General features: G+C 39.2%; 1 protein-coding gene across 1 annotated transcript in view; it reads right to left on the bottom strand.

The window, feature by feature from the left end:
• TNKS (tankyrase) overlaps window positions 1-13,968 on the bottom strand; it is a 125,518-nt gene that overhangs the window by 40,173 nt on the left and 71,377 nt on the right. The window contains exon 7 of the mRNA XM_039699835.1: window positions 568-662. Within this exon, the coding sequence (XP_039555769.1) occupies window positions 568-662 (95 nt within the window). The remainder of the gene's footprint in view (window positions 1-567; window positions 663-13,968) is intronic.

Here is a 13,968-nt window from a genome sequence, read left to right on the forward strand (position 1 = left end):
CACAGAGCAAGCATCATTTCAGAATTCTGACTGCTGTGCACTTAGCTGATATCTTACATAACTACCACTCTTAATGCAAAAATAGAATAGTTTAGCCTCTACTATATCTTGATTTTTGCTGTCAGCTTCAACAAAGATACATCTACAAGGACCACTAGTTGTGAGCACATGAGCATTACTGATGCTACTTGGAATTACAGCCATATATGTGAAACAAGATAATGAGGCCATAGGTGAGTTTTTCAATGCACATCTTTCACTAAGCCCTTGTATCTTCTCCCCATCACCTTTCCAAAAATAATGCTGTTAGTCCATAATTTTAAAGAGTAGTCTGTGAATGGAAGTAAAGCTCGAAGTTTGGAAAAAGATTTGAAGGTGTAAAAGAAGCCTTAAAACAAGTGCAATCACAACTAATCTGAAGCACACTCAGATTTTGGAAGCAAATACCACATTCTTAGACAACTATTTGAGATTGTGCTGCAACATGAACCAAAGAAATAATCCTGTATCTTGCCTAATACAGAACCACTGCTGCAAATGAGTAAGAAATCAATTAATTGCACATACCCTTTGTCCTTTGCGTGTACATCTGCACCATGCTGAAGCAGAAGCTGGACTATCCGAACCCTGTTGTAGCCAGCTGCTAAGTGTAAAGGAGTGGACTGCAAAACAAAAGAAGATGAAAAATGGAAGCCACATCAATCTGAAGTCCTGTACTTCCTGCCATTGAAATGCTCTCAGTTACTCTTATACATTGCACCAAGATAAGTTAAAGTACTCTTCCGTGATTAGCTGAATTAACAAATACACAGCACATGCAGGCCCCTCCTCTTGTTAAACCAAAAAAGTGTGCCTTAAGGTGGGTAAGAATACAGGCACCCCTAAGGCAATAACAGCCTCTTAACTTGAAGCTAATTTCTAAAATCATTATCATCATCATCATCATCATCTCTGCACCAAAAAAAGTATCCATATGTGTTCTGTACTGTGATAAGACAAAGAAAATTGTATGCAGATTGCAGTTTCCTGCAAAATACAGGTCTTCACCAGTAATGCACCTTGCTGCATAATAAAAGAGTAATAACACCTTTCTCCATGGCTAGCTCATATGAATTTTCACTGAAAGCTTTTGAGCCAAGTTGACAACAGTAATCCCCCTTGAAGTTTATTTTTAAAAGCTTTTTTATTATAAAACAAATTTTGTGTGCTGTCTCAGCCTGAGGGGACTGCTTTCCTAGAAAAATGGATGATGTTGTTTCCTCCTTCCCAAGGCTGAGAAGGGATCTTTGTTGCAATTTATTTTGTGGCATGCAACCAAATGATACAATTTTCTCACAGTAAAACCCCACACATAAAGCAGCTTGAAACATGGGAAAATGTACATATCTCACTGTATTATGTCAAGTATAGATTTACTGTCAGCATTAAAACATCATTATACAGTATTACAAGGGGAGATGTCACATTTCACCATTATCAAGAGGTTAAAAACCAAAAAAATCAAGACAAATGGTCTCATCTGTGATAAACAGAAGCAAGTAGTATATATCCATAAACAGTATGGATTTCCAGAAACACTTATCTCATGTGCACAACTTGGGAGCAGTCTGTATCATATGTTAGTAAAGTCTCAACACTTTGCTACTTGGCTTCAGAAAGAGTAACCACTTTGACAACTATCAGGTGTCCTGTGTATCACATTGAGGACACAGGTTGTACTATCAGAAATGACAGCACAGAGTATCTGTTAGAAATGCACCTGGGAAACTCAGTAAATGTAGAAAAGTAGTTATACAAGTTTCCTTAAGACCTGTCTGCAGAATTATCTATCTTACCTTATCTGAAGGTAAGGACCTCCAACATTCGTAACATGAAGATCCCCAGAATGTTTCCAAAATTAACAATTACTCAACTGATCAATTAACAATTCAGACTGATCTAAAAGACAATGTATTCTTTTTATATCTGCCCCTATTATAAAATAATTGTCTTCTGCATATCATAAACACTAATGAAAACGTGGATAAGAATGATGCTGCTATTGACACTAGCAGAATACTTCAGCACTATTTATTCTGACAGTTGCCTTGGTTTGGTTACTAAATCCAGTTTTATCAATTGAATTAGTAACTCAGAAAACCTAAAATTAATTTGAAATGTCCATTCAAAGGTTTAGACTCCAGAAAAGTTGGAGCCAAGCATTAAATGTCTGGAACACCGCAGGATCCTTTAACCTCACTACAATTAAACTACATCCTTTCTTGTCTGCGTGCCACTTCTAAAACAATGATGGCAGACTTCCAAAATTATGCTTTACTAATAGGAAACATTATTAACAGAGATGTTCTCAATAAAGACACATAAGCCCAGAGTCTTGCTCACTCCTTAAAATTAAATGACTCAGGCTGGGACTGTACACTTTGTATTTCTAGGGTTAATAGATCTGCATTTGCCAAATAACTTCATTAGAGAAGAAACACAAAACTTTTCAAGTTTATAGCTGCACAACAAATGGCATAAATGAAGCAAATCAGCATTAACCCAAATCTTTAGACAATTTATATCCGTGTCTTTCAGTAAGGTGAACTACTTCCTTCTCTTGAGCAAGACACCCCAGCCCATGCCTGAAATACAGAGTATCCGGTCTTGTCCAGCACACAGGAATTATTTATGCAGCCAGGCACCTGACATTTGGTGTGCCTGCCTTGTGGCCCACAGCAGCTCCAGCCAAGCTGTGTGCTGTGCTGCAGCCACCTCTCCAAGGGGCATCAAGTGATGCTCCCTGTGCCCCTCCTGGAGATGGGGCTGAGATCTCCACCAGGCAGCACACTTCAACTCTGCAACTGCAAACACCCAGTGCTGGAGAGGCACGGAGTCAGAGGGCCAGAGAGACAACTTAACTGATGGCCAAGGACAAGTGAACACACACACAGGTACAGGAGCAGACAACCTGGAGTGCTGCTCCCCCTTTATCCACAAGCCAGTTGCTCATTAGTTTGGCTAAATGGCTCCTATAAATGCAGTGCTTACATATGCTTCAGGAAGGAGAAAGCAGGAAGATGCTGTCTCCATGATTCTTAAAAACTTCTTTTCCTTTCTCATAAGAAAGAGCATTCATCTATACTATAGATTTAATAGGTAAAAATACTGATCTGGAGTTACAACTTTGTATGCCAATTATAGAATCTAGGTAACTAAAAGATAATATTGTGCTACATGAACTGCTCATTATGAGCCCTCAAAAAAAAAGCTAACTATGTCACTAGATAGTGATTCTTAAAATTAACATGCTATTTATAGAGCATCAGGGAAGTAAAAACTAAATATCATTGATAGCAATGTCCACTGCACCTGAAAGGTATATCAAATTAATGACCTAATATTAAGAAAGCAGATTTAATACAGCTATCAATTAACCCCTCCTCCCATATCTTGCAAAATTTGGCAAGACTTACTAACAAAAATCTTTAGAGGGCACTTACCTTCCAAGACTCACATTCACAGTTACCAGGCCAATCACACTGGCTTACTTGCTAGTATAATTAAAAAGAGTATAACTCCACTTTTATTAAGTAAAGTAGACCATCATGCAAGATGCTCATATTATGTGAAAAATTTTATGGCAGCTGTAACTGAGGCAAAGCAGGTACTGAGAGCACTTTAAGGAACATCACTGTACACAAGATGGCAATCGCTGTCAACCTATATACCTACTATTTATAGTAAGGTAGGTGGGTTTGCCTGCAGTCTTTTTGATAATGTGTTGCCTGGGAATACAAGAAATGCATTTTTTAGATTTCATACTGCTCTCAGTGAGCCTTAGGTATTTTTGCACTGCTTTGTTACCAAGAGCTGATTTGATGACCCCTGTTCAAGGTCAGCCACCTTGGACCTGCCATCCCCTGTTCACCTGCATCAAACAAAAGGGGCCCTGAGGGATCTCCAGCGCTGCAGGCTCTGAGCAGCTTCTACTAAAATCTGAAAATTTGTTTCAACAAGCTGTCCACAGGCAACGTGGGAGTTCCAGCTCCAAGCACCATCCGTTTCCCTTATCTTGCTAAAGAGCCTTCAGCAGTGCTCAGATGGTAATGCTGCCACTGCCTCAGAAGAAAGGTTCATTTCCGTTTCAAATTACACATTTTAAGGGCAACTTTAAACCAAGGGATCTTATATTAGGCATTATCTGCTAAGGGCAACTTTAAACCAAGGGATCTTATGTAACCATCTTATATTATGCATTATCTGTATGATTAATAACAGCTGCAGGAACTGTTTTTAAAGCTGGTATCTCCTGTTCTTGTTTCCTACTGCCAAAATCTTGATTTAATGCTATCTGATAAAAACCTTAATCTATGTGTTTCTCTCATTCTTAACTTGCCATCCCAAAGGCTATTAAAATCAACAATCTTATTACACAAATAAGGTCTCATCACACATCTTATTTACATCAACATACAGTGATTTAGAATGATCATAAATTCATATAATTGTCTACAGGCATTCTCATAATAAACAGGCAACACCCTGATTTTGATGGCCAGCTCTGGCCTTGACATATGGCTACTCTCATGCTCAGAAGGTCCCCACAGGGATATGCACCAATAAGGGTGGCTTTTACACAGATGGGGAAACAAGTAAAGCTTGGCAAAAAAATACCTAAGGATATTTGCATGCTTATTGTTAACTCTTCTACAACACCCTGCTGACAGAGGACATACAAAAAAAAAAAAAAAAAGGGGGGGGGAGATATTTGTGACTCCTTATATCATGTCTGTAATTATCTTCAGGTTTAGTACATTTGGAAATTGCAGGTATGCAGCAAACTCCCATTTAACAAATGTAGTTTTAAAAACACATTTATTGTATTCAGATCATAATGCCCTTAAAAAACAGCAACAAAAATATCTTAAAATCTTATAGTTTGTCATACAAACTTGCTTAAGAGAAGTGTTTTACCTCTTTTGAATTAAGGGAAGAGCACAGGAGTTTCTAATCACAGAAGGCACCTTAATTTCATAGGTTTGCATAAAACTGTTTTGAAAGATGTCCTGACTCCTGGCAAAGCAAACAACTTTCTCTTTACTGTGTTAGAATTTATGACAAAATCTTTCTTTCCAATCACAGTAGTTTGTGCTTGATGCTGCTCTCTTGCAGACATCTCTAAAATGAACCACATCAATCATGAGGATACATCAGGAAGACATTCCGGATGCAAGCAGAGTACCTCCTGTCACCACTTTATCATTCTGATAAATGGGGTAAGAAAACAAGTTGCAACAACACTACAATCTTACAGACACATTCCTAAACTTTTCCACTGTGGAAATGATGAGGCTTTTCCTTTGCTGCTCACCAACTTGCATTCTAATTTTAAACAGTGCACCCATCTTACACCTTCATTTTAAATGAATTTGGAAGCTTTCTTGGGAAATAGCTCATTAACATTTGTTTGTATTGTGTCAAGGCTGGACTTACATACAAAATATTTCCTTCTATAAACATATTTCAAGTAACTTAAAATAATTATTTTATATTGATGCTATAATGCTCTTACACATTTGGTACAAAAGAAAATTAAGTTCCCTATCCCTGACTGAATAAATAAGCTTTTAATGAGCAGGAAAGGGTCCATGCTTCTGTTCACCAGCCACATGACTTGTCACCCTAATCATGCAGCTTCCTTGGTCACTTTATAGCAGTACTGAGTTATTTAAATTTGTGGTTGACAATTATGCTTTAGGGACAAACTTAGAGATGCTGCTTTAGGAAAACAAGTCATGTCAGACTGCTGACTGCAGATGAGCTAGCTGCAACTCCGGAGATAAGCGTAGAGGTGAAGAGCTTAAACCACTTTTCTTATGTAAAAAACATAATAAACAAGAAACAAACTAACACCCCTACAAACAAAATTCCAAAAGACAAGAATTATAAAATGCTTAAGGAAGACATTTCTCACTCCACTGGTAATTTATCTAGTTCATCTTCAGAATACAGACAGTAACACTTAATTAGACTATTGAACTGGACAGGCTTAGTATAGTAAAATTTTAAAAAAACATCATGTCACAGATTTCACATGCTGCTTTCTAACAGATAATGACAGGGAAAATGAACTGAACAGCTCACCAATTCAGAATCTGCAAGGCAAACAGTATATTAATTTAGAGATCTGGTATGTCAGATGATCTCTTGGCAAGTGGGGGGTGGTAGTGGTGAGGAACTAACTGTTTTGAGCTCTAGACCAGCAAAGACAAAACCAGCTTGATTGCACAGACACAGCAGTGCTAGGGCAGAGCATCAATGGGCAAGAATGTTCATAAACTCCAGGAAAAGACTTAAAAAAACACAGAAAGAGAAGACTAAAAATACTGCAAACACACTGACAGAGTAAGGCCTCACTTGGAATAAGTCTGCTTGGGTGACAGACCAGCTCCTCATATCCAGTGAATATTCAAGTCTGTTCCTTCTCAGGGGGCTATACTGTCCAAACTACTGACTACTGAATGCTTCTCTAGTAGATCTGAGACAAGACCATTCTCTGATTGTATGTGTGAACCTTTAAGACCGCATGACAAGGGTTGGCATCAGTTCCACACATTAATACAGCGACGCTGTTGTACTGCAACTTGGGCTAAGCGTTGACAAATAAGGGGGCAGGAGATTTATGAGAGAAAAGCTTTTCAATCACCTACGTGCCCATCATAGGGAAGGACCAACAGGATGACAAGCATGATCTTGCACAGGGGTAGACAAAGAAATAACTGGAGTGTCTCCATCTCAAGGTTAAAATAAGGTAGAACAGGAAATCATGGAATCAACTCAGTTGGAAAAGACCTTTGAGATTGAATCCAACCTGTGTCTGAACACTACCTTGTCAACGAGACTACGGCAGTAAGTGCCACATGCAGTTTCTTCTTAAACAGCTCCAGGGATGGTGACTCCACCAGCTCCCTGGGCAGTCCATTCCAATGACCAATCACTCCTGTGAATAATTCTTCCTAATGTTCAATCTAAATCTCCCTTGGTGCAGCTTAAGGCTTTGTCCTCTTGTCCTGTTGCTGGTTGCTTGGGAGAAGATACTGACCCACACCTGGCTACAGCCTCCTTTCAGGCAGCTGTAGAGAGTGATAAGGTCTCTTCTGAGCCTCCTTTTCTCCAGGCTAAACAACTCCAGCTCCCTCAGCTGCTCCTCATGGGACTTGTGCTCCAAACCCTTCACCAGCCTTGCTGCCCTTCTCTGGGCTTGCTCTAGCACCTCAAAATTCTTCCTAAACTGAGGGGCCCAGAGGTGGACCCAGCACTCAAGGTGTGGCCTCACCAGTGACGAGTGCAGGGCAAGAATGGCCACCCTGGTCCTGCTGGCCACACTATTGCTGATACAGGCCATGATGGCACTGGCCTTGGCCACCTGGGTACTCTGCTGGCCCATGTTCAGCTGCTCTCAACCAGCACCCCCAGGCCCCTTTCTGCCTGGCCACTGTCCAGCCACTCTGTCCTCAGCATGTAGCACTGCAGGGGGTTGTCATTACTTTCAGAAACAAACCCAGAAACACAGACTGAGGGGAAAAAGGTAGAGGACTGGGAGACACTTGAATCTTTAAGTAGAAACACCATTGATCTCTGAAGGATTTCACAAACAGCAGATCCCATAAATAGGGCACTAGTAATCTTTGACCTCTTCCTAAACAAGAACTAGAATGTAACACCTCCTCTCTTCCCTGAAAATCCTCTGTATATGCATGTATTTCAGACACCATTTGGCAAAACAGAGGATGTGTCAGAAAAATTGAGTAACACTTCTCACAAAACCATAGTATTCTCAGAAGACTGATCTTTACAAGAATCTCTTCCATTTCTACATGCACATGATGAAAGTGTGGCTGGGGATGGAAATGCAGTATGAAAAAGAAATTCTGGGCCTTTCACCATGAAGTACCATTTGTAGTTTTTCCAGATTCAGAAGCACAGAATACATCTCTGGCAGCACAGGGAGAGGAACTTTGAGATGGATTATCAGAGAAGCAGAGGAGTATATGCTGTTTCTTTGGTGATAGATACTGACAGCTGAGGGAATAGTGGCTTGCAGAGCTACATAAGGAAAAAATTACAGTAAAGATCCACTCTCTTCTCCTAAAGGAATACGGCTGAAGTTATTTAACACTGAAAGGAGATCTATGCTGACTTGAAAGATATGGCAGAACACTACACAGAAACTCTTCACAGTATCATTGTGTCCTGCACAGCCGTTTTTGGCAATCTGAAGAAGCTGCACACTAAATCACCAGAGAACCAAAACTGACGGGTTTTTTTACTGTTGCATTCTCTTCTTTTACCACTTGCTATCAAAATCTTTTGTAGAATCATAGAATAGCCTGAGTTGGAAGGGACCCATGAAGGATCATTAACCCAACTCCTGGCCCTGGACAGGACACCCCAAGAGTCACACCAGGTGCCTGAGAGTGTTGCCCTAAAACCTCTTAAACTCACACTCAGATTCAACTCATCTATAGGGGAAATGCTTGCTAAAATAATCCATCATGAGATGGATTATTTTAGATGGATTTAGATGGATTATTCATAAAGTGAAGCTATGAAAAAAATGGCAAGTTTTTAAAAATAAGAATTGGTAGTTAGAAATTTAATTGGTAGGTAAAAAAATTATGTCCTTACAGACAATACAGAAATTACTAACGAAGATAATACTGGAGACATTTTGTTAATGCATACCTTCTACTGGGAAGGGCTTGATATAGTGAAAGAAGCCAGTATGACCAACAGCAAGCTAAAAGAGTTTACATTAAGAGGACATTCAAAAAGCTGAATTTACAAGCTGGAGAAAAACACAGGGACAACAAACTCCAGTAGTTTAGAGGTAAAAAAACAAGTAGGCAAAAACAGTTTAAGTAGTAACTTAAATTGAAATGGATTCAAACCACACATAATTTCTTGCAACCAATTGGGAGCACAAAATGCACCCAGTTCAGTGAGGCAAGGTGATGCTAGGGCAAGAAATGGAGGTCTTACAGGCAAGAAGGCACTATGAAGAACTGAAGGATCTTTTTGCTTGGTATACATCTTAGAAGAAACATTAAGTCTTATTCCAAAATCCTGGTAAGTGAGGACATACATATTTGGGAGCATGGAGAAGCTTGGCAAATGATCTCTCTGAGGCCAAATTAAGCACAGAAGAAGTAGCCATCCCTATAACTAAATGAACATCAACAAATTGCCAGGACCAAACTGGATTCACTCTAGAGAGCACAGGAGAATAAAACAGGTGAATTATTAATTGTACGTGACCTTTCCTTATGATTATTTTGGTGTGTGAAGACACAAACCAACCATTAGTGCATATTTTGGGGGAGCTACACACAGGCCTGTAATCTTGATGTCTCTACAAGCAAAAGTACAATACAATAACAGCTAGAATTAGTGAACATCTGCATAATCAAAACCTGCTTGGAAAGAGTCAAATACTGTTAAAAGAAGTTCTACATTTAAAACTTGGGTTTTCTCAAGCAGGCAACAAGCACATGCATAAGGGTAAGCCAACTGATACAGGTTACAATAGATACTCAATGAGTTTTTAAACTAAATCCTCACCAATGGTTTATTAGGAAGATGATGTTAGGTCCTCAGGTGGTTGCACAACAGCATGCAGAGATGCGAAACAGTGTACAATAAAATTATAGATGTCACAAACAGAGGGAGATTACAAAGATACACTAATGCCACACTCCAAAGCAAAAAGCAACAAGAAAGCCGAACAGTTTACTTCTCAGTACTTCTTATGCTCACATGCAGGAATGTGGAGAGGAAAGTGACACCAAGCATGGAAATATCACCTACAGTATTCACTACAGTCAACCATACACAGAAGTCAAATGCACTCAGTCCCTGGACTGAACTGCTGCATTTCAATTCAAAACATAATCTCAGCAAGCTCTGAAGGAAAGGGCTCCACTCCTGAGATCACAGTAGAAGAAATATTATCGGTACTCAGCCTCTGGATGCTCTGTGAGCTGTTGAGAGCCAAATCCACAGTACAGCTTTTAGTTAATGTGCATAAAATATTACATGGCAGCTCTGCCCAAATCTGCCAGTTTGACTTGTTTTCTCTTGACAAGAGATGGATAATAGCCTAATGTAGGAAGTCATCTCCTGTGTGAAGCTAATCATCAAGGGGAAAACAGTTCAGGTATAAAAATCCCCCCTGCCTTCAACACATCTGAGGCTTCCTGAAGAGCACATTCATTAAGATTTAACAAATGAGATTTCCTGAATTTTAGAGAACAATACATAGAGAATCATGACAGAGTAAACAATTTCTTTCTAGTCCTTTGGTGCACAATTTCTATTTGTGGACATGACAGAGTACACTTCAAATAATATGTGAAGGGATAGTCACTGAAATGTTTTAGGGAAAATATTTAAGATCTCAGAAACTTATAGGGAAGTAGATCAGTTTTACATTTTATTCAAAAGGTATCATCCTTGGATATAAATGGTTTTAAGTGACACCAGGGATAGAAATTAAGCCAAGTCATCTATACCATGCAAAGTGTGCAGAGGAATTCTTGTGTTACCCACTTTGATCATGCTTGGCAGATGAAGTAAGACAGGATCAGAGCATAACAAATTGCATAACTTGTCAATTTTTCTAACACACATGAAGCCTGGGAACTATCTTTTCATAACAAATAAAATAGTGTTTTAAAGGCAAAACACACTTGTGACCATTTTTTAATGTTCTTTGCACATATATGGCATTGGGCACTTCTGTCCAAGGCACAATACAAACCTTATGACACTTGCTTTGTGATCTTCTTGTAATGTTGGAAATATCACCTTTTTTTCTTTTACAGTACACTGTTAACTAAATCCAGAAAACACCTTCAATTTTGCACACGGGATTTGACTTAAAATATTCGACTCAAATATTTGACCTAGTCTAATGAAAAGTGTCCCTAACCATAGCAGGGAGGCTGGAACTAGATGATCATTAAGGTCCCATCCAAGCCAGGACATCCTGTAATTCTATTTGTCAACCTACCAGCTCACAGCCCTAGATACAACCTTGATGCACACGTGTTTCATGAAACACATACAAGATCAGTGCCAACAAAGGCTGCAGTGTCTAGAAGCCATCAGCCAGAGCCAGCACTACACAAGCCAACATCAGCTAACAGCCTGTGTGGTTATTGCTCATTTTGCTAACTGCAGTTCCACAGTGCTGTAATTGCACATCAGGAAACTTCTGGCAAATCTTTGCAGGACCACAAATGTAGAACCCAAAATCTGCACATTCCCCACCCACAAAACTCAGTCTAAAGCATTTCATCAAAACCAGACCTACATTTATGCTAGTAAGCAGAAAGTGAGCAGACTTAGCAAGGGCTTGTCTATCCAGTTACTCTGAAATAACTGTTTTGGATTTGTGGAGCTGTCTTTTTTCTGAAACAAAATGACATTTCATTAAACAATTTTTAATCTTTTTATTTTATTAGATTAATGAAGGAGAAGGCACTCATTCTGAACCAAGAATAATACACAGTTAACTATTATTCCAGATGATTCCTTTGCATTAGTTTTTTTTTTGTTGTTGTTGTAAGATAAACCTTTAAGAGTAGAGACTATTTACAAGCCACACAAGCAAACAATGTACACCAGCAGAAGAGTTCATAAAACTTTGAGAAAGATGAAATGCAAATTGTGAAACCAGGTAGGATATTACATGTGACAAAAAACTCCAAACATGTAAAGTCCACACTGACATTCAGATATACCCTTGGGCATGACAAGGCCTTACATTGGGTATCTGTTCACAAGTCTTTTGCTCAACTGTCTGTAGAAAAGTAGATTTTCCCAATATTCAAACAACTTTTTTTATTCTATGTGAAATAGTCTCTTCCAAATTATATTCCACACCCATCTGAATATAATCTCTATGACATATATTTACAGAACAAACAGACCTATGGATTTATGTGGTATTAGTTTTGATTTTTATTTCACAGCACAGGAAAAATTCACACAATTTTGAAGGTTTACAGTTTCACCAGCATACAATGTGTTCATATCTTGCAGTATGTGGCATTTTTCTTCAACCCTCAGCTCCTAGAGCCAAGAATATTACAAGGGAATTTAAACCTCTACCCAAGTCTGTAGGCTTAATAACTGTAAAAGGAAAGCTTGTGAATGTGTGGATCAATTGTTCCATACAGACTCAGAAACTGGAAGGTATACCAATTTTCTTTCCAATTGCAGGGTTTTTCTTGAAAATGGCTGCTAACAACCAGAGCTGTGGAACAGGGGTTGGCAAATTCACTTACCAGCAAATTGGAGACTCCCTATTAAGAGGAGACATAACTCACCTGATCTTGTTAGAATTTAATTTCTCTTTACCAGCCCTTTGTTTACAGGCTGATCTTGCAATAGAGAGAAAGATGCAGAGGAAGCAAGAGAAAGAGTCTGTAATTTCATCCAACTACTACTTACTACCAATGCTATTTGGTATCAGGGATGTCCCACAGCAAAAACTGAGGGGCACTTTGTTCTCAATATCTTTTGCAGTGGTTACCTCAGGCCAAGGCTGCTGCTACTCGGCACTGCATTGCAGACCTTCTTAGACTTGGATTTCTTGCATCTGAACCCTGTGCCAATGAACCGGAGTGAGGCCACGCATGAGAAAAACCAACATCCCTATGGCAGGAAAGAACAGGCTGAAGCAACAGCCTCAGTCAAACCCAAGAGGTACGCCTCCTACGACTTACAAAGTTTAATGACCCAGCCTGCTACTGGTATTCTGGATCCAGGGTTGTCTACAGCTAGTTTGGAAAGGTGTAACAACAAAGGCATTGCAGAAGCAAAATACCAAAGACTGGTACTAGGAGCTCTTAAGGATTGAAAATTGGGAATAAACAAAAGGACACTATCAGTCAGAAGACAACAGTGCAAGTAAGTGAGGTAGAACCATGTGCATGATAGAAATGGCATTTTTATTAATTGCCTGGTCTTTTTTCCCATGGAATCACTACATTATCCACAGCACAGGATGTTCCCATGCAAGGAAAAACTGAGGTGCGTCGTTTGCAGGATCCCTGATTCACCTGTTGCAAAAATAACATTTCTAGTTTCTAAGGAAGAAAGTAGGGAGGGAAGGTGCAGAACAGAAAACAATGCAGCTGTGGAGAAATTGCATTCTGTGCTGCCCTCTGGGAGCAATTCCTAATACCTGAGATCACACTGTCATAGGTAATGCCATTGTATTCCCTGTTTTTCATATGGTTGATACAAAATGTAAATACAAAACACAGCTGCAATAGAAACTTTACTTTGAAGTACAAAGCAAGCATTTTATTTTTCAGTAAACACCTTTCTATGGTCCTAGGAGCTCAAAATACTGGCTATTTGGTCTACTTCAAGAGACGCACCTTGAGAAGACCACCCAACAAACTGGTTTTTGGGTAACTTCTAACCAGAGGAGTTGGGTTCCTTTGCATAAGAAAAGGTTTTATTCAACCAGCACCTGAGAATTTTAGTGCCAGCATGATCTGAGCGTGTATAATGCAGTGCAGGAGCAGGATATTATGTACAATCAAAAATCCAACCTCCTATTGCTAATAGCTACTATGTCAGCTGGATGCAGATCACTTTGGAAAGCTATGATTAGTCATGTGGGAAGTGTCTTGTAGAAAAGAGTTCTTATCTGAATTGCTGAAACCAATCTTTTCTTATCAGCTCAGATACTTCTGCATTCTTAAAATGGAGGCAACATCAATTTCTTCCTTAAACAGCTTTCAAATGTTCACATCAGCTTCCTGAAGAAAATAAGTGGACTAAGTGCTTCAACTCAACCTGTAACCATTATTTGTGCAATTTTAAACCTGACTCTTGCCACAGATTCAGGTAAGCAGAGACTGTTGTAACAGGTCAGAAATCCAGCTTCCATGATGAAGCAATACAGCA

Source organism: Passer montanus, unplaced genomic scaffold (genome assembly GCF_014805655.1).
Source record: "Passer montanus isolate IOZ18808 unplaced genomic scaffold, ASM1480565v1 scaffold14, whole genome shotgun sequence".
Taxonomy (NCBI): Eukaryota; Metazoa; Chordata; class Aves; order Passeriformes; family Passeridae; genus Passer; species Passer montanus.